Source organism: Aegilops tauschii, chromosome 6 (genome assembly GCF_002575655.3).
Source record: "Aegilops tauschii subsp. strangulata cultivar AL8/78 chromosome 6, Aet v6.0, whole genome shotgun sequence".
Classification (NCBI taxonomy): Eukaryota; Viridiplantae; Streptophyta; class Magnoliopsida; order Poales; family Poaceae; genus Aegilops; species Aegilops tauschii.
In genome coordinates, this window is record NC_053040.3 from 462,946,191 (window position 1) to 462,967,095 (window position 20,905).

Consider the following 20,905-nt stretch of genomic DNA (forward strand, 5'->3'; position numbering starts at 1 on the left):
TAACAAAATATGCAAGCTCCAGCGATCCATCTATGGACTGGTGCAAGTATCTCGGAGTTGGAATATACGCTTTGATAAGTTGATCAAAGGATATAGTTTTATACAGACTTGCGGTGAAGCCTGTATTTACAAGAAAGTGAGTGTGAGCACTACAACATTTCTGATAAGTATATGTGAATGACATATTGTTGATCGGAAATAATATAGAATTATTCTGCAAAGCATAAAGAAGTGTTTGAAAGGAGTTTTTCAAAGAAAGACCTCGGTGCAATTGCTTACATATTGAGCATCAAGATCTATAGAGATAGATCAAAACGCTTGATGAGTTTTTTCAATGAGTACATACCTTGACAAGATTTTGAAGTAGTTCAAAATAGAACAGTCAAAGAAAGAGTTCTTGCCTGTGTTACAAGGTGTGAAATTGAGTAAGACTCAAAACCCGACCACGGCAGAAGATAGAAAGAGAATGAAAGTCATTCCCTATGCCTTGGCCATAGGTTCTATAAAGTATGCCATGTTGTGTACCAGATCTATTGTATACCCTACACTGATTTTGGCAAGGGAGTACAATAGTGATCTAGGAGTAGATCACTGGACAGCGGTCAAAATTATCCTTAGTGGAATAAGGATATGTTTCTCGATTATGGAAGTGACAAAAGGTTCGTCATAAAGGATTACATCGATGCAAGTTTTGACACTAATCTAGATGACTCTAAGTCTCGGTCTAGATACATATTGAAAGTGGGAGCAATTAGCTAGAGTAGCTCCGTGCAGAGCATTGTAGACATAGAAATTTGCAAAATACTTACGGATCTGAATGTGACAGACCCGTTGACTAAAATTATCTCACAAGCAAAACATGATCACACCTTAGTACTCTTTGGGTGTTAATCACATAAGCGATGTGAACTAGATTACTGACTCTAGTAAACCCTTTGGGTGTTGGTCACATGACGATGTGAACTATGGGTGTTAATCACATGGTGATGTGAACTATTCCTGTTAAATCACATGGCGATGTGAACTAGATTATTGACTCTAGTGCAAGTGGGACACTGAAGGAAATATGCCCTAGAGGCAATAATAAAGTTATTATTTATTTCCTTATATCATGATAAATGTTTATTATTCATGCTAGAATTGTATTAACCGGAAACATAATACATGTGTGAATACATAGACAAACAGAGTGTCACTAGTATGCCTCTACTTGACTAGCTCGTTAATCAAAGATGGTTATGTTTCCTAGCCATAGACATGAGTTGTCATTTGATTAACGGGATCACCTCATTAGGAGAATGACGTGATTGACTTGACCCATTCCGTTAGCTTAGCACTCGATCATTTAGTATGTTGCTATTGCTTTCTTCATGACTTATACATGTTCCTATGACTATGAGATTATGCAACTCCCGTTTACCGGAGGAACACTTTGTGTGCTACCAAACGTCACAACGTAACTGGGTGATTATAAAGGTGCTCTACAGGTGTCTCCGAAGGTACTTGTTGGGTTGGCGTATTTCGAGATTAGGATTTGTCACTCCGATTGTCGGAGAGGTATCTCTGGGCCCACTCGGTAATGCACATCACTATAAGCCTTGCAAGCATTGCAACTAATGAGCTAGTTGCGGGATGATGTATTACGGAACGAGTAAAGAGACTTGCCGGTAACGAGATTGAACTAGGTATTGAGATACCGACGATCGAATCTCGGGCAAGTAACATACCGATGACAAAGGGAACAACGTATGTTGTTATGCGGTCTGACCGATAAAGATCTTCGTAGAATATGTGGGAGCCAATATGAGCATCCAGGTTCCGCTATTGGTTATTGACCGGAGAGGTGTCTCGGTCATGTCTACATAGTTCTCGAACCCGTAGGGTCCGCACGCTTAACGTTACGATGACGGTTATATTATGAGTTTATGTGTTTTGATGTACCGAAGGAGTTCGGAGTCCCGGATGAGATCGGGGACATGACGAGGAGTCTCGAAATGGCCGAGACGTAAAGATCGATATATTGGACGACTAAATTCGGACTTCGGAAAGGTTCCGAGTGATTCGGTTATTTTTTGGAGTACCGAAGAGTTACGGGAATTCGTATTGGGCCTTAATGGGCCATACGGGAAAGGAGAGAAAGACCCCAAAGGGTGGCCGCACCCCTCCCCATGGACTAGTCCGAATTGGACTAGGGAGGGGGGGCGCCCCCTTCCTTCTTTCTCCTTCTCCCTTCCCTTCTCCTATTCCAACAAGGAAAGGAGGAGTCCTACTCCCGGTGGAGTAGGACTCCCCCCTTGGCGCGCCCTCCTCCTTGGCCGGTGGCCTCCCCCTTGCTCCTTTATATACGGGGGCAGGGGGGCACCCCAAAGACACAACAATTGATCTATTGATCTCTTAGCCGTGTGCGGTGCCCCCCTCCACCATATTACACCTCGATAATATCGTAGCGGTGCTTAGGCGAAGCCCTGCGTCGGTAGAACATCATCATCGTCACCACGCCGTCGTGCTGATGAAACTCTCCCTCAACACTCGGCTGGATCGGAGTTCGAGGGACGTCATCGAGCTGAACGTGTGCTGAACTCGGAGGTGCCGTGCGTTCGGTACTTGATCGGTCGGATCGTGAAGACGTACGACTACATCAACCGCGTTGTGTTAACGCTTCCGCTTTCGGTCTACGAGGATACGTGGACAACACTCTCCCCTCTCGTTGCTATGCATCACCATGATCTTGTGTGTGCGTAGGAATTTTTTTGAAATTACTACGTTCCCCAACATGAGCCACTGATGCAGACATTGGCTCAGCTGTATGAGAGGGAGGACTACTAATTTAGTTTGATATAAGATATCGGTCAAGTCGCTGGAGGAGTTCCGGCGGTAGCCTAGGTGGCTATCTATGGCGGAACTAGTCACACCACCGTGGATTCTTCTAAAATAACCGGTGGGGTATCTTTTGTAAGATCCACCATCAAGAAAATGAATAGAGCACCACTCCATATGGAACCTACATTCCGACCTTAACTCGATGGAGCCAACAATAATGTTAATTTTGTGTTGACCCGTGTTGATGCCCTCAGTTATTGGTTGGATTTGACATTAGGATGAAAAGGATAAAGATGTGGCTAGATCTCGGTTGATTGGTTTAGCTAAATTTCACCCCACTGACATCAGTATATGATGTTTGCCCTTTTTTTCCTTTTTCTTGTCTTTGTGTTTTCTATACTTCCTTTTCTTCTTTCGCGCGTGTCTAACAAGGGATGTGCAACTGTAGGATGTGTGACTGCTGAGATATATGTAATTATAGTTGCCCGGCCGACCGAGATATGCAATTGTAGTTGTGCCCGTCCGACAAGGATATGCAAATGTAGTTGGGTGCCAGCAACTGTACTTGAGTGGAAAAGAGCAAAACTAGAACACAAGATGTATTAAAAACAGCGTAAAAGGTGCACTATGAAATGATAAAAAGCGGGTAATGAAAAAAAATCCGAAAGAATATCCACATAAATTGACGAGTGTAATGTTAATCAAGATTTAACTAATTCAATTGATTAAGAACCAACAAATCCAAGAGGAAAAGAAAACCATATTCAGGCGCAAGGATGCACTGTATTCCTTTTTTTCTCGAAAAGGACCATATCTATTATAAAGATTCACCAAGAGTACAAGAAACCTCAAATACAGACGTTTATCTCAAAAGAATGCTGACTTGACCCTGAATGTTTTGGTCACTTTCTCATAGGTCGCTCTTTGTTTGGTCATTTATCTAATCTGTCGGTAGAATATTTTTGAACTTGTCGCATAATGTCAAATTTGTCCCGGATGCGTGTGGAACTCACTCGCCAGTTTGCACGACAGGGACACAGGCGACTCGCCAGAACCTCTATTGAGTCTCATATATACGTACGTGTAACGTAGCGGGAAGCAAAGAGTCGTGTGTCTGCATGCAAACCCACGTGGCCTCTACAGTTTTTTTATCCGGGGCATCGAGCGGGCGAGCTCTGTGCGCCAACCAAACCACCACCACAGACCAGACCAGACATGACGCCCCCTCCTCCCACCACCGCGCTGCCCCGCCCCTCCCTCCTCCTCGCGGTCTCCTCCGCCGCGCTCAAGATCTCCTCCGCGGCGGCGAGCCCAGCGCGTGGCGTGCGGTGGCAGGGGGTCGGGGTCGGAAGGGGGAGGAGCCGCGCCGTCGGGAGGTGCTGGGCGGCGGCGGTGGAGGAGGCCGGCGCGCAGGAGCAGGACGGCGTGCTGCTCCCCCAGGAGGGGGAGGGGAGCGAGGCGGCCGGGAGGTACGACTGGCGGGAGGAGTGGTACCCGCTGTACCTGTCCAAGGAGGTGCCCGACGACGCGGCGCTCCCGCTCACCGTCTTCGACCGCCAGCTCGTGCTCTACCGCGACGCCGCCGGCGTGCTCCGCTGCCACGAGGACCGATGCCCGCACAGGTAGACGAGTGTGTCAGTACTTATCTCGTTTCAGTATAAAATCCCAATTCGTGCATCTAAACTTAGAAATCCATCTTCATTCGAGCAGATGAAACTAGATCGCCATGATTGATAACTGAAGTTATAATACTGTGTAGCTCCGATCCTCTAACTGATCGCATGATCCAAACATGGCCGATTGCACTGCAGGTTAGCCAAGCTGTCAGAAGGGCAGCTCGTCGACGGCAAGCTGGAGTGCCTCTACCATGGCTGGCAGTTCGACGGCGAGGGCAAGTGCGTCAAGATCCCGCAGGTCTTGTCTCGTCCTGCACTTCTTTCGAATCAAGTTCATTCATGGATCAGTACTACGAACGCATGAGAAAATTCATGTGTTTGATTTGATTGATGCGCATGCAGCTGCCTGAGGGCGCCAAGATCCCGCGGAACGCGTGCGCGCGCAACTACGAGGTGCGGGACTCGCAGGGGGTGGTGTGGGTGTGGATGTCGCCGGCGACCCCGCCGGACGCCAAGAAGCTGCCGTGGTTCGAGCCGTACGCGCGGGCGGGGTTCACGGACCTGTCCACGGTGCACGAGCTCCCCTACGACCACTCCATCCTGCTGGAGAACCTCATGGACCCGGCGCACGTGCCCATCTCGCACGACCGCACCGACTGGACGGCCAAGCGGGAGGACGCGCAGCCGCTGGCCTTCGAGGTCGCCGAGCGCACCGCCCGGGGCTTCGCCGGCCACTGGTGGCGCGAGCGCGCGCCGCACCTCCGCAACCTGCTCCGCTTCGAGGCGCCCTGCGTGCTCACCAACACGCTCGAGTTCGTGGACAAGGACGGCAGGGAGCAGTGCTTCTCGGCGCAGTTCCTGTGCCGGCCGGCCGGGCAGGGGAAGTCGATGCTGCTCGTCCGGTTCGGGTCCACGGCGAGGTCGCCGCTGCTGAGGGTGCTGCCGAAATGGTACTTCCACCAGAACGCGTGCAAGGTGTTCGAGCAGGACATGGGGTTCCTGTCGTCGCAGAACGAGGTGCTGCTCCGGGAGAAGGTGCCCACCAAGGAGCTCTACCTCAACCTCCGCTCATCGGACACCTGGGTCGCCGAGTACCGGCGGTGGATGGACAGGGCCGGCCACGGCATGCCCTACTACTTCGGCCACAGCACCATCTCGCCGCCGCCCGTGCCGGCCGTCGTGGAGCAGGCGCCGGCGGGGGCCGCCGCGGGCATCTCCGCGTCGTTCCCGGCCAAGGGCGGCTTCGGCACGCAGCACGCGCCCAACCCGACCAGCAGGTACTTCCGGCACGTCGTGCACTGCAAGGGGTGCAGGGACAGTGTCAACAGGTACACCGCCCTGAAGAAGGCCTTCGTCGTGCTCGCTGCGGTGGCTGCCGCCGCGGCCGTCTTGGCGGCGACGAGGCAGTGGAAGGCCGTCTTGCTGGGGGCCGCAGCCGTGCTCGCCGCGGCGTCGTATGCGTGTGGCTCTGTGGTTTCTTTGATCACAACCAACTTCATCAGGACACACAGAAGATTGTAAATAAGCATAATTAGAGGCCGGGATAAGATCATACTGTCAGCGCATTTTAATCTAGTCAGCTAGAAACACTTCTCTGTTTTTACCCTTGTTTATATATCTATACTAGCATCATTTTGCCATCAGAAGTTGCATGGCAAGACAAGTTCATAAGCCGACACTGAATTTTTAACTTGTCAAGAAACACTTTCTTCCACGTAGTGTATATGAGAAAAATAGCTATGCAATCAAAGAAATAGAGCGAGTCTGTTCAGAAATACCGAAATTATGAAAATAACATACAGCACATGCATTTCATTCATTCGCACTTAAGCAACACACCAATGCAAGTGAGATAGATCAACTTCAATATATATACAACCAAAGACCATATCTTCACTGTTGAAATACTGGCAACAATGCCTTAGGTCACACATCATGCAGACCAGACTCGACAACGTCACACAAACACCAGCTCCTTGCCATGGGTTTGCTCACACAATATTACAGACCAGATACAGATAGTCAGCTTAGCCATCACAGCCGAAACACGTTCGATACGATACGTAGGTGGCTCCAAACGGATGATGCACTAGCAGGTAACCAGGTCGATCTAGAACTCCCTGTCTGGGAACAGGAGGGGAGCGACGAGGGACCAGATGAACAGACCTGCCGTTGCCCACTGGGTCGCGATCCTGACCCAGACAGACGGCCACCCGACATCGACAAGCTTGCCGCTCTCGCCAACCGAGGTCGACCAGCCAGTCAGGAGCATCGCCGAGTACATGCTCGCCAGGGAGAAGATGAGGTGGAAGAACGAGTAGGAGTATGTCACCGGCTTGGGCACGTCCTTGGTTTCCTCCTCATCAGCCTTGCTGAAGGGGAGCAGGGGCTTGTCGGAACCTACAGGAAACGCCAGCGAATTTAGCAAGTTGCAACACACACACAATACATAATTAGTTAATTCAGTGGCCAGAGAACAAAATCCAACCAGCGCGTGGTGAGTCTGGTGCTGAGAGCACAGTTGCAGAAGAGCCAGCACGAACAGCAGAGTAGACCACAGAAAGGATGGTGGTACATAATCCCAACGTAAGGCTACCAGTTGACATAGCTTTGGAGTGATTGTGAAGCCCGTTGCACTCATAATCCCTTGGCTCACTGGAGAGTCCGCTGTAGCACAAGTATGTGCAGTAGAGGCCTATAACTGATGCAGGCAGCAAGCTTCCATTGACCTGCCCAAACCATAAACCCCAAATTAATCCTTCTTATATAAAACAAGAAACTATCATAGCACAGTACAATAGACTAATAGCATCGATTGCTTGTATCCTAACTAGAAGCTAAAAGTTCTAAAGGAAATCGAAGGAGCAGATCTACATAGCAATTACCATAATGCACAAAGACAATCATGTCATTTTCATGGCATAGCAGTGAGCAAAAACATTATGGATCAACCAAACATGACACTAACAAAAGCTAAGTTGTAGGAGAATCTGAAAATAAGAATACCTTTGGGTGCAGCGCAACAATAGCGAACACAAAAACAAGAATCAGTGTGGAGACAATGAAGAACATATTGAGTCCGCAGTCCTGTCCCGATGGAGTGAACCAGTGAAAGAGTAGACCAGAGAAAGCGAATGAGCCAATATAACAAACAACCGAGACAACCAGCAGTGCCATGTACCTACATTGATGAAGAGTAAGTAAAAATATATTTTGAACAGAACTAAGATGCATTCCTTAAACCAATGGAAACTCAGCTAATTGAAGCTGACAAAGACAAGGTACCCACCAGAACTGTTCATCTTTAGCAACCCAGTTCTCATTCCATCCGTGCACGAAGTCCAACAGAAGAACAACCTGAACGAGAAGGAACAGTCCAGATCCAAACTTGGAAATCGATTCTGCAGAAATATATAACTACAGTAAGCATCACCTTCAGTAAAATAAACTTTAATAATGATGGCAATGCAGTTTCCAGTAAAGCAAATAGCATAATACACTAGTCCAAAACGTATTGACAGTTTCAACTGGCAAGAGTATTTGCCGATGGTTTATGAGTTCTATATTGCTTAAAGAAAGAGTACAGAAACGAACGGCTAGATTAAACCATAAGACAGCAAAAGGGTATCAGTTTTTTCACAAATAGTTAAATTCAAAAATTATTGAATAACTCCTCCGGTACAATCCCAAATCCGACTCAGGTTTTATTAAACAAGCAAATAAGCAAAGATAGACAGCAAGAGTTGATGTCTCTGATAGCAGGAGCAAATTTTAATCCAAATCTAATCAGCTCACATTTAGTTAAGTCAAGGGAGACAGAAAGTATTAGTAAGAACAGCCTTGCAACACAGACTCCATACAACGATAACCACGACTGACAGCGCCAACATTTCTTTACACCTTTATAGAATGTCTAGCCAACAGCTCAATCACATTTTGACTAATATCCGTGTATTCACAATTGTTTAGTATTTCTTTATGCCATCATTAACAGGATCCTAGTATACATATCTTGATAACACAGAATCGATGTACCAACATTTGTTTTGCGTATTAGTTATTCTACATTACCATCTATTCTTTTGATTCAGTGACCCCCATACATCTGATATTATTGTTTGGTTCAAGCAGTGCCCATACAAACCCTTTCCATTCATTTTCTAGTGCATGGTAGAATCAAAAGTGTAAAACAAAACAGTCACCCCCTGAAGAAACCTTTCCAGGAGTTTTGAGGGAAGGGGCAACTAATATCTCCTATGATTTTATTATTTTTAAGTGTATATGCCTTCTAATTCATCTAGGCCATTAGTGGTTTCATTCAACCAAATGTTATCCATCCTATGATTTTTTATGTTTTTAAGTGTATGCCTCGTCATTAATTTAGGCGATTAGTAGTTTCATTCAACCAAATGTTATCCATCCAAGTATGTAGTATCTGAACGATTATGTTGACCATGTGCGCTAGATATCAGGCGGACTGTACTACAGCCAGCTGCGTGAGCGGAAGGAAAAAGGGTTCTCTCACCGTAGAAGCTGACGACGCCGTTGGGGACGAAGAACATGAGGAAGACGATGACGACCCAGCAGAAGATCTTGGCCATCCAGCCGCCGTGGTGGACCTTGTCGCGCGGGTCCTTCTGGTCCTTGATGCCGGCCATGATGGCGGCGAGGATGGTGAAGAAGAGGAAGTTGCCGAGGCTGACCCTGAGCACGGCGTCCGTCTCGAACCACTCGCGGTCCGGCGTCTTGTGGAAGTGGTTGATCCCTGCAACAGAGCGTCGTCGGTCAGATCGAGCGAAAACGAATTCGGGGTTAGGTTAGGTTAGGGTAAGGGCGAGGGGGCGGGGCGTACATGGGATGGACTGGAGGAGCGGCGCGGCGACCTCGCGGAGCACCCAGGAGGCGAGGAGGGAGAGCGCGAAGAGGCCGCAGTAGGCGATCCGCGCGGAGCGGCGGCCGATGCTGCCGACGGCGGTGCGGCACGCCTCGCAGGCGCACGCGGCGCAGCAGGACGCCAGGCACGACGCGGCCCACATGGTGGCGGTGATCCTCTTCTCCGGCGGCGATCAGTCGGGCCGAACCGAATCGATCGGGGAGGGGGATTCGTGGAGGAGCTCGCGCGATTTGGGGATTCGGTGGGAGAATTTGTGGGGAACGCGTGTTGGGGAGGGGACGGCAAAGGAGAGGAAAGGAGGAGGTGGATTCGGTCGCGGATTTGTTATTGTTCGGGTGGCCGCCGGGCCGGTGGGGTTGGGTTGGGTTGGACCGGATAAGGAGACCGGGTCCGGGTCCGATTAATCTTGTCTGGCCAAAGTTTAACGTCGTTGTTATTGTTACCGAGCAAACCATATGCGACCCAGATAATAATAGCCAAGTTTATTTTGTGCTACCTCAAACTGACTCACGTTTATAATAAAAGGAGCAAAGCATGTAGAAAGAAGTTTCACACACGCCAGGCAAGTGAGGAGTAAATAGCATAAAACTACTACTTTACAGGCTATGGTTCCAAAAAACTACCGATTTTTAATTTTTCTCAGATAACTACCAAATGGGTGGTCGGCTGTTTCAAAAAACCCAAATCGCTGAGTGCTTATCAACTGATCACGATTATGACAGGTCAGGTCCACACCTAAACAAAGCGTTAGTTTGACTGTTAGTTTGACCGTTAACTGACATGTGGGGTCCACATGTCAGTGTCTCTTCTTATCTTCCTCTTCTCCTCTCTGCCTCCCTTCTCCTCCACTCTCCCTGCTCGTCAAGAACAGCACAGAACCGCCATGGCCGCCGACCACACTCCACGCTGCCGTCCTGTGCCACGTCCGGCCGCCGCCCTATGCCACTTCGAGCCCACTCTGCTGCGGAGCTGGTCGAGCTGCTCCACCCACCTCAAGCCAGCGCGAGGAAGAGGGAAGGGAGAGAGGCCGCGTGGCGAGGAGCTCACTGCGGTTACCGGCGCGGCTCGCCGGCTAGAGGAGGCGGTGGCCGGCAAGGAGCTTCGCCTGGACCCTCGCCCGCCTGGAGAAGCCCCGCCTTCACGCCCTTCCGCCTGGCCCGCGACCTGGCATGCGACCTTGCCGAGCCGTCTCCTTCCCTGACCCGCGACCTGGCCGCCGGCGAGAGCTCCACACGATAGCTGATGGCCGGCGAGCATGGTTGCGGGCGCCCCGCTCGTCTCGATCTGGAGCACAGCCACGGGAAGGACCCGATTGCCTTTTTAATTTTTTTGCAGGGACCTGATTGCTTTTTAAAAATATTTACAAGGGTCTGATTGCTTTTTTAAATTTGTGTGAGGCCCACCCCTAACGGTCAAACAAACAGAGCTCTTACGCGCGGGGCCGACCTGTCATAATCATGATCAATTGCTAAGCACCCGGCGATTTGGGTTTTTTGAAACAGCCGACCACCCATTTGGTAGTTATATGAGAAAAATTAAAAATCGGTAGTTTTTTGGAACCATAGCCTGTAAAGTAGTAGTTTTATGCTATTTACTCGCAAGTGAGGGATTTGTAAAACTCAACGTAGATGCCTCTTTTTCTGAGGACAGTGGTTCGGGGGGTTCAGGTGCAATCTTACGCGATGCTTCTGGATCCTTCATTGCAGCATCATGTAGCGACATTCGGTTCGTTGAGGACGCGGCGACGACGGAAGCCCGAGGGCTCCGAGACGGCCTCATTCTGGCAAACGACATGGGCTGCAACAAACTGGTGATTGAGGCTGACTGTATGGAAGTGATCCAAGTGATGCAATCTGGAGGCAACTCGCTTGAACCGGCAGCAGCTATTTATGAGGAGTGCGCTTTTATTTGTCGTAATTTTGTTTCAGTTAGTTTTCAACACTGTCCTAGGGAAGCCAATATGGCAGTCCGAGCCTCCGGGTTTTTTGTTAGACATTTTGTCAGAAGATGTAGCCCTTTTTGCTCATGAAATATAAACCGCCATGATGGCATTTCCCTAAAAAAAAAGTTTCACAGAACCTCCATGGGCAGGTGGTCGTTGCGTTATTTTGCACATGGCACCAAATGAACCGACAGTGGAGCATCGCCCTTTTTTAGGGAGAAATGTCACATATATATGCATGAAAATACGAACATATTGCAGCACACGTGACTTCTCTCAGGAATTGTCCAAAGAGACAGGACATCACGAAGGAGCCAAAAAAAAACATCTTGCAATAAGGCCTTTTTGAGTCCCTGTAACCATGTTCTCAAAAAGAAAAAGAAAAAGAGTACCTATGCCTTTCTTTTGGTCTATGAGTCAACCATCAATGTACTCCCTCCGTTCCTAAATATAACTATTTCTAGAGATTTCAATACGAACTACATACAGATGTATATAGATATATATTAGAGTGTAGATTCATTCATTTTGCTCTGCATGTACTCTATATTTGGAATCTATAAAAGACTTGTATTTAGGAACGGAGGGTCCATTCCTAAATATAAGTTTTTGTAGAGATTGCAATATGGACGAATGTATATAGACATATTTTAGAGTGTAGATTCACTCATTTTAGAGTATAGCTATTCCTAAATATCTTTCCCTTATGCTTCAACGGTTTTATGATTGGTGTCTAAATATTCCAACTTGCATGATTTTAAATCTTGGCTCGCTCTCATCCTTTGCACCATCGGCGCAATGGGTTATCTAGTGAATGTTGTCTACCTTTGTTGAATCGTCCTTTTGCTGTCGTGACCCGTGGACGGATAGCTCTCTTGTCTGTCTTGCATACGTTGGTTCCCGTTGGGTGGGTGTGGAGGTGCTTTGCCTACCTGGCTTGTTGTTGTCGTTACCCCCGACAGATGGCTTGTTTAGAGCGTCAACCCTGATTTTGGACTCTGCGGCCCGGCCGGTTTTCTTATTCGGCGTGCGTGTGTGTCAGACGTGTTGTATGATTGAAAGTTTTGTTCGATGGATTTGGCATGGCCTCCTCCCCTATGCTCAGTGATCTTACTCGACCCACTAAGTGAATCGTTTGGTCAGCTCCCTTGGCTTTCTTCCCTCACATGATTCGGGTGGGAGTGGGCAGCTCTGACGTCGTTTGACGTGGAGTGTGTGGTCGGTCTTCGTTACCAACCCTCCTGCTCCGTTGCCCTGGCCGTTCCTCTTTTCAGTTGTATGTATGTTTGGCGATGCCTTATGGAGCGGTATGCTCGACGGCCACCGACAACACATCCGAGATCGTTTTGATGCCGTTTGTTTTCTTACTATCGATGTTGTAAGTAAGTATGAAACGTTACATTTAAGCTCATGGTTATTTTCACGGTTGCAAAATGAAAGAAGGCATGCCAAACGAGGTTGCCCATACATTTGTATTCAATTCGGTTGGGCGTGCTCGTTTCGCCATCTTCAAAGACCCGAGAGGACAGTTACAGTTTCGACATACACCGGCCCGCACACGCTAAGGCAGGTGGTTATGTGATGCTCATGAACAAACTACCGCAACAATGTCTTTTGCAGATGGATTTTAGCGAACATGGTCAATAAAGTATTCGGGTCTTATGGTTTGCCCGTATGTTGTTTTAGAGTGTCTTCCCGGCTTTTGGAGTATGCGGCCTCACACGTGTTGTATGATCGTGTTTTCCCTTTGAATTGGCTGAACGTTTCGCTCGGTGGCTTTGGCACAATCTCCTGCTTGTTCTTGCTAATCTCACTCTCCCCCAGTCAGTGAATCGTTTGGTAGGCTCCCTTGGTTTTCTTCTGCTCACGTGATTCCGGGTGGGGGCGGGCGGTTCCGACGTCATTTGATCGTGGAGTGTGTGATCGGTCTTCGCTACCAACCCGCCTGCTCCATGACTGCTACACGTGCCACCCATAGCTTGCTTAACTTCCGGTTGTAGTTGGTCTTTGCGCTGTTGCAGACAGCCAGGGAAAAAATCCATCACAAACAGAGTCTCATGTCACCAAAAGTAAACCGCCAAAAAAAACTATGGGCAATTATCGTCGTCAAAGCAAATCAAAATGCAGTATGAGCATAATCATTTGCAAACAGTTGGGGAGAAAAATCCTTCAAATATTTCCTTAACCTCCGGCCTGCAGTTGGTATCTACGCCAATTGACGCAATGGGTCATCTAGTATTGTTCAAAGCACAAGGTTATCCCATATGAGAAAGTTTTATCTGCTCTAGAAGGCAAAGCAACAATGGTGGATTTAGCGTGGTGCTACCATTGGAGATGCAACACACACATTTAATTGCATCGCATAGTATGACATGGCAATGAACAATTATTGGTCCATTTATTTATCGTACTTGAAGTTTAAAATATGGTACAAAGAAATTTTCCGGCAATGCCTCATAGGCTCCTTTGAGAAGAAAAAGGAGAAGAATTTCTCATGAGCTAACTAATATTCATGCTAATAATGGTTCTTGAATTGGCACCAAAGCAGAATTCTGAATATAACTACAGGACAAAATTGCTCCTATGAAAGATGAAAATTCGAATACATCAACCAAGAGCATGAGCTTTAACTCCCTGCTTGCTATTGTAGAGCGAGAAAAATAGATAAAGCTACAAGCATATGAATTTAAGAAGTTTTATTCTAGAAAGTAGGAGCTCTAGCATTTCGTTCATTGAACATGCATAGAAATTTTGTAAGAGTAGCTCATTAGGCCAAAAAGGGGTTGGCAACCGAGTTGTTAGCAGGGATGCAATCCAGCTATAAACAAGGAAAAATATGTTCCGTTTTCTATAGAGATTTTCTTCTTCTAATTACTCTCTTTTATGTTTTAAAATTAAAATACACAATGAATAATAAAATACATAAATGGTCATGCATTCTGTGGTCCCTCCTCTTTTTATCCGGGCTTGGGACCGGCTATGCATAGCATAGGCAGAGTTACCCACCCACCCTCCGAACACATTATCACATGAGTAAGACAACCCTTGGTTTTGATGGAGAGCAAATTTTGCTGTCCACCACTACCAAGAATTGCCTCGCCCTTTGAGTAGCCTTAAGCAAGAAAGGATCTCCTTAATTTTAAGGTCGAGCCAAGTAACTATATCAAGGCTCATCTTGCCCCTTGCATAGGCTTACTTTTTGCACCAAATAAGCAAGACAAATCTTGGTTTTGATGGATAGCAAAATTTGATGTCCATCACTAGCAAGAATTGCCTTGCCGTTTGAGTAGCCTCAAGGGTTCCTTGATTTTGAGGGAGCCAAATGACTCTCGTATTGTTCTTTGCATAGAATTATTTATGCGTCGGATGAGCAAGGCAATCCTTGGTTTTGATGAAGAGCAAAATTTGCTTTCCACCACTAGCAAGAATTGCCTTGCCCTTGAGTAACCTTAAGAGAGTAAGGATTTCCTTGATTTTGATGAAAAACCAAATGGCTCTTCTACACTAGCAAGGATCACCTTAACATTTGCTTAGCTTTACATTTGTATAACTGAGCAAAGATTGTCTTGAATCTTTAGGAGCAAAATATGCTCTTCTACCTTTGTGCCAAGTGAGCAAGGCAATCATTGTTTTTGACGAAGAGAAATTTTTGCTCTCTGTCACTAGCAATGATTGCCTTGCCCCTTGAGTATCTTAAGTGAGCAAGGGTTTCTTTCATTATAATAAAAGTGAGCAAAATTGCCTCGCTTTTGTGGAGGGTTAATCCTCAACGGCGAGGATCATGCCACCCCATACTTAGCAAAACGAGAAAGAGTTCCCTTGCTTTTGTGGAGAGCCAATCCTCCACGAGCAAGGGTTTCCATTTGTCTGCGCAATGAGCACAATATTGTTTACGCATTCATGGAGAATCAACCCTTCATGAGCAAGATTCTCATCCCACTTGCCTGGTATGCACCTGACTTTTGGGAGGAAATGCACGATTGTAATGCAACATTGCTTGAAGCATGGAGCAAACCATTGCATTTTGCAACATGTACGCCAATATCTATTATCATGAGAAGAATTAACAACATATTCCATAAATAAAGAAAAGTTCAATGAGGTTCATGCAATATGAACTATTGTATGTAAACCCAACCACATTATCATGACTCAGCCTAATCGAGACACTTACTTGTGGTAGGAAAATGATGCAATAGTGGAGATAATAAACAGGGAGAATGTTTTTTGTGGTCAAAGTTTTTATTTATTATCACCAACATCAAAGAAAATTGCTATTTCAGAAAGCATGTGTAGAAATATTTGGAAACAATGTTTCAATGGAAATGAAATTCCATAAATGGTTAGCTGTCGGTACAAACTTATGGATTCGAGGATGTACAATAAGTAAAAAATATGACACTCTGAGCTAATGGAATTGACATCATATTTTGTAAATTAATAAAGGCTCAATGAGTTTCAAGTAATAATTATAAATTATGTAAACCCAGCCTCATTATCATGAATCAACTTAATCCCGGCACTTATTTGTAGTGGGAAAATGACCCAATAGTGGAGATAATAGATAAGTACTAGCATAATTTGTGTTATCAAACTTGTATTTATTATCATCGACAGTAAACAAAGTTACTATTTCAGAAAGCATGTCTAGAAATACTTCTAAACGAGATTCCAATGAGAATGAAAAGATATTCATAAATGGGTTGCGCAAGTATACATTAAACTTATGGGCACAATAAGAAAAAAATTATTGACTTGCTGAGCTCACATATTCCCATCTTGCTGAGTTCATCAGTTGCTTACCACGGCGAAATGTCTGCGAAGAGGGACAGGACCGAAGCTCGAGCGCGCGCGGAGCGCAACGCCGGCATCCGGACCCAGCATCCCAACACCCCCCCTCGGCCAATCCAGGAGGAGTGAGGGCGAGGTGGGAGGAGACATGAAAGCCAGAGCCCGGAGGAGAGCATGCAGTAGGGGACGATGAAGCGGGGGGGCTGGACGGCGAGGGCCAGCCCGCCGATCAGGAGCACCGCCGTCGGCCGGTTGATGCGGCGGACCAGAGGTGGGTGGGTGAGATGCTTCTTCCTCCCTCTCAAGTGCTAACCAACTACTGTATCTTCAACAAGAAGTGCTAACCAACAGAGTTATTATTAGCTCAATTAATTTGGTGACAATCAAGTAGCTCATGCTTAGGATGCGTTCTGTCCTTTGCTATGCCGGCGTGTTAATATATTCAGGAGAGGAGCAAAAAATCAAGCCACTAGAAGCTCATATCTTGGTGAAAGTTTCGCTTTCATTGATTTCTGGATGTTTCTTTTTTTTAGCTGCATTTCTGGATGTTTCGAGTGAATTGATATTTTGCACCCCTAAGCGAAGCAGACAAGCATCACCTTGGAAGCTACTCATCAACTGTTAGTCAACATAATATTACATGGACCAGTAAAAACTCCATAAGCAGCAGAATATACCAAGCAAAACATCCATCCATCAGATATGCATATGACAAGACCATTTGTGCCATATCTGGAGTAGTTCAGATATAACTATAACAGGAATGGTTCTACCTCTAGGGCTCATACGAAAACCCCTCTAAATTGGATATCACATCCAGCCAACTACAACAGAGCTCCAATCAAACACCCACCGACTGCGCACACACAGACGTCGCATATCAGAATTTCAACCACTTCTTCTCCTTCTCCTTCCTAGCGACCGCGTTGGTGGCCGAGGTGTGCGTCGCCTCGGCGTCGGCGAGCGCCTTCCGCGTCTGCTCCAGCTTCCTCGACGCCGCATCGTGCACTGCCTTATCCTTGCGGTTGCGCTGCACCATCTCCTCCAGCCGCCCGACCTGGCTCCTCAGCTCCTTCACCTCGTCGTCGTACGCGAGCAGAGACCTTCTGTTGTCTTCCTTCTTGGGATGCCCATTGGCCTGACCCGACGGCGACTCTTTCCTGGCTTTGGCGGCCGAGGAGCCTTCCGTCGCGTCCTGGCTCACCAGCTGGCTGTTCATGAAGCTGAAGACGGACCTCTCCGCCTCCTCGGCCTTGGCGGCCCTGGCCAGCTCTGCAAACTTCCTGTCGCGCTTCCTTTGCCCGCCCCGGCTACGCTTCTTGTCTTTGTTGCGGTGGATGCTTCGGCCGTCCTCGCCTGTGGTTGCAGCGACCGCGTGGTCGAGTGATTGCTTGGCCGGTAGTACCTTGACTGGGATTGGATCGAGCATGCCTTGGCCGGACACGCCTAGCCCCATGCCCTCCCGGTAACCCATTTTTGCCATCATTTTGGAGGCGACGCCCCTGGTGTGCTGTTCCCATTTTGCAAAGATCACGGTCTCAGACTGAACACCGGTTAAATTTGTGGTTTCCAAACGGCCAAGACCCTGATGGATGATGGATTCATCCTCTTGATCGTCATCTTCACTTAACTCCGATTCATCCTCGCTTGAGCCTCTTTCATCATCTTCGCCGCTCACATCAGCATATTCTGGGATAGAAAGGGAATCACCTGGAAGCGTTGCAGTGCTCCCATCATCTTGAAAGACCACCTGACCGCGCTTCAACTCATCATCCCACGACTCGAGTTCAGCTCTCCTCCAAAGGCCAGAATGGTGCCCAGAAGCTGCCAGTATGCTGGATCCTGCTAAGGACTGTCGCCATGCAGTTGGAGTGAACCGTTTCAAGGATGAAGTAGGAATCACAACACCTGCAAATAATTATGAATTAGAAAACATGCATACCACTTAGCATGAAAGGACAAAATCATACACAAATCTTTACAGTAATGCATAGGAAAACAGGGAGAAGCAAATATTGCATAGTGACACAGTATTCACCAAAAAAGCAATATGAATCCATTGAAGGAGCAATTCGTTTTAAAGGGTTCAATGTGAAAACAAATCGATAAGACATGGGAAAAAAGCGCAGTCCAAAGGGTTCAATCCTTCAAACGGTGAAAAAAGCATTTACATACCATGGGACAAGCGGCAGTTATTAGCAAACCGACACCGTTGCTGCAGAAAGAACTTGCACATCTGCACTATGGGCAGACTTATATTAGAAAGTCTGGTAATAATAAGATCTTTGTTCTGGGTATTACTTCAGTTATATTATAAGCAGCAGAAAGTTATGGCTGAAGGAAAGGTAGCTGTAGCAACCCACCTGCCTAACCTGCTTTAAGAGGGGGTTTTCTGCTTTGTTGTGTATTTCTGGGTGTCCGTGGGAGTGGGATGGAAACAAACAGAGGGTGCAATACGCTCAGGTTTTATCAAGAGAAATCTATTATCGAACAGATGGGTTATAATGAGTATATGCGCATTTCACATGGTTCTAGTAACGAAGAGTATAATGTAACGTCTCTTTGCCTGGCAACAATTCATCAATAGTTCCGAAGGAGATGGGATTTGGAAATCAAACCACATGAACAGCTTTGTAACCCAGCGAGGGTTTATATTGATTATGCATGTCCACATTAGACAATCGTATTCACAACAGAAGGACTTCTGTTGAGTTTAAAATTCAGATAAATGGTGGAGATATCCACAATGTATATTTTGTGACAATCAGAACTATTTCCTATGGTTGCTCAGTCACGCAATAGTCAAAGGCCATTCAACAAAACAACCATACAGGTCCTAGCATTAGTGGAAGTGACACACAAGCATATTTGAAGAAGGGAAAGCAGCGAAAAGGAATACATACTACAAAGTAACCAAGTAATTTCCTACTTGCTTGGTGAGCCACTGCCACATAGTTACCAATCCAACCATATCAGCACGTAAGGGGTTAACTCTGGTGGTTACCAGGTAAGCAGGCTGGTTCAATTCGGAAGACAATCTTTGTGTAAAAAAGATAGATCAAGTTGCATGACTCACCGACATTTTTTCTGATGTGGGTGTCAGAAATGAGACCCGTGCATTGCCTGAACCTTCAAGTCCTAGAATGCATCCATTATACCAACGCCCATCATTGTGCCTGAATCTACACTTTGATCCTACTGAAAATTCTTGTGGCTCCAATGGTTCTGGCTCAACATCATCCGGATCTAATGGCTCGATAGCAACTTCAGTTGATAACGATGCTGACTCCTGATTTGGAAAGATCTGATCGATTTGCTTCACCAGCCTAGAACGCTTCAAATGCAGAAGCCCTTCCTCTGCATCCTTGATCGCAGACAGAAGTTCCCCATGCACCTTCAGAACAAAACATAAATTTAACTCGGATATAGTACAAGTGCAAATGCAAATGATGAAACATTGTGATGACCTGAAATATCTCCCCAAAAGGGGTCCAGAATTTTCTCCAAGGGTCTTTAAGACAAGACATGCACACATATGTGCGCATATCAGGAATAAGCAAAAAAAGGGAGCTACTAATCACTTCCACAGTACATGCCTTACTTTCTTGCAGCAGCTCTCATCAGTCGTCAATGATGAGTTGAAAGAAATAAGCTAAGATGCAAAATCTAGTAAACTCATGCTCTCAATACCGCATGCCAGTATAAGTAGATGTTGTAATATACAATGCTTAATCTCTTCTACAGTTTTTCAGCTTAGCTGCTGCCAATGAGAAAACAACACATGAATGAGCTAATCCAACCCCTGTAGGAATATCCATGGACAAAGTGAGCTAATCCAACACCTGCAGGAATATCCATGGACAAAGTGCACTGGAACAATGCCACACATTAAAGAAGGAGCACCGTTTCTTGTAATCAAACCATCACACTACCAATTAGTCTCACCTCCCAAAATAGAACATCCCTAACTGAGTAATTGTTGCAACTATCAGCTAATAATCTAGCACATACTGCCGAATGCCCTAATCCCATCACAAACAGGCAATCCATACTGGCAATCATTCAGGTTCTACTCGTACTCCAATAAGCACTAGCTCCGTACTCCCTGCCTCGACGAATCAGGGACGCCCCCTAGAAGTCCAGAATCCTAGGACCCCTAAGAATCCCCATCCCTACGGAACTAATTAATCAGGACCCGGGAGCAGTTCCAGCAATCTGGGCCGCGCTGCACGTTCAGGGACAGACACGCACAGATGCGTACGCACCTCGAGGAGGTCCGCGTTGGAGGCGTCGGCGGCGAGGGCCTCGTCGACGGCGGCGAGGGAGGACCGCTGCTCCTCCAGGTGCTGCTCCAGCTGCAGCTCGATCTCCGCCGCCTCGTCCTCCTCCCCCTCGCCCGCCATGGCTCACCGGTCCAGGCAGCGGTCGGTCGGGAGAAGAGAGAAGGGCCGACGATTTCGATGGGTCAAGAAGTGCCGGTGCGGCAGCGCCGCTGCGCCGGGAGGACGACGGGTGTGGTGGGCCGGGGCGCCGCGAGCAAAAGGCCACGGGCTGCGTGGCTGGGCTTCTACTGGGCTTGGCGGGCCGGAACACTACGGGCCATCCACACGTGGAGGCGCCTGGCTTCAGTCGGTTCGCGCCGACAGAGAGACCAAGCGCGACACGAACCCAACCCAAGCACGACTCCGCATTGAACCCGAACTCATCGTCACTAGATCATATCACTTTGCCAACTTTATTGTCACAGAAGTATTAAAGTATTAGCTGTCAATGAAGTAAGAAAAATGATTATGCAATTGTATTGCGACATTTTCAATATGTAATTACAGAGTTTGATGATTT

General features: G+C 47.1%; 3 protein-coding genes across 3 annotated transcripts; 1 reads left to right on the forward strand and 2 right to left on the reverse strand.

Moving 5' to 3' along the window:
• Positions 1-3,917: 3,917 nt before the first annotated feature.
• LOC109748558 (protein TIC 55, chloroplastic) lies at positions 3,918-6,076 on the forward strand. The gene is made up of 3 exons (XM_020307589.4): positions 3,918-4,442; positions 4,632-4,734; positions 4,839-6,076. The coding sequence occupies exons 1-3, from the start codon at positions 4,036-4,038 to the stop codon at positions 5,955-5,957; spliced, it is 1,629 nt and encodes a 542-aa protein (XP_020163178.1). The 5' UTR covers positions 3,918-4,035; the 3' UTR covers positions 5,958-6,076.
• Positions 6,077-6,289: 213 nt separating this feature from the next.
• Positions 6,290-9,682, reverse strand: LOC109748559 (uncharacterized). The gene is made up of 6 exons (XM_020307590.4): positions 9,289-9,682; positions 8,962-9,201; positions 7,726-7,837; positions 7,443-7,617; positions 6,925-7,165; positions 6,290-6,836 (listed from the first exon to the last, which is right to left on the reverse strand). Exons 1-6 carry the CDS (start codon positions 9,470-9,472, stop codon positions 6,547-6,549), a joined length of 1,242 nt encoding a protein of 413 aa, XP_020163179.1. The 5' UTR covers positions 9,473-9,682; the 3' UTR covers positions 6,290-6,546.
• A 7,055-nt stretch (positions 9,683-16,737) lies between these two features.
• LOC109748557 (zinc finger CCCH domain-containing protein 18) lies at positions 16,738-20,605 on the reverse strand. Its single transcript, XM_020307588.4, has 4 exons — positions 20,329-20,605; positions 19,140-19,457; positions 18,239-18,299; positions 16,738-17,971 (listed from the first exon to the last, which is right to left on the reverse strand). The coding sequence occupies exons 1-4, from the start codon at positions 20,464-20,466 to the stop codon at positions 16,944-16,946; spliced, it is 1,545 nt and encodes a 514-aa protein (XP_020163177.1). The 5' UTR covers positions 20,467-20,605; the 3' UTR covers positions 16,738-16,943.
• Between the last annotated feature and the right edge of the window lie 300 nt (positions 20,606-20,905).

Bases quoted from the DNA above. Each gene is read 5' to 3' on its own strand.
- LOC109748559 (XM_020307590.4), bottom strand. From the start codon at position 9,472: ATGTGGGCCGCGTCGTGCCTGGCGTCCTGCTGCGCCGCGTGCGCCTGC. The intron at 7,618-7,725 runs GTGGGTACCTTG...TCATCAATGTAG, and splicing joins GCTAAAGATGAACAGTTCTG to GTACATGGCACTGCTGGTTG. The intron at 7,166-7,442 runs GTATTCTTATTT...TGGTTTGGGCAG, and splicing joins TTGTTGCGCTGCACCCAAAG to GTCAATGGAAGCTTGCTGCC.
- LOC109748557 (XM_020307588.4), bottom strand. From the start codon at position 20,466: ATGGCGGGCGAGGGGGAGGAGGACGAGGCGGCGGAGATCGAGCTGCAG. The intron at 19,458-20,328 runs GTGCGTACGCAT...TTTGTTCTGAAG, and splicing joins CCAACGCGGACCTCCTCGAG to GTGCATGGGGAACTTCTGTC. The intron at 17,972-18,238 runs GTATGTAAATGC...AATTATTTGCAG, and splicing joins TAACTGCCGCTTGTCCCATG to GTGTTGTGATTCCTACTTCA.
- LOC109748558 (XM_020307589.4), top strand. From the start codon at position 4,036: ATGACGCCCCCTCCTCCCACCACCGCGCTGCCCCGCCCCTCCCTCCTC. The intron at 4,443-4,631 runs GTAGACGAGTGT...ATTGCACTGCAG, and splicing joins GAGGACCGATGCCCGCACAG to GTTAGCCAAGCTGTCAGAAG. The intron at 4,735-4,838 runs GTCTTGTCTCGT...ATGCGCATGCAG, and splicing joins AGTGCGTCAAGATCCCGCAG to CTGCCTGAGGGCGCCAAGAT.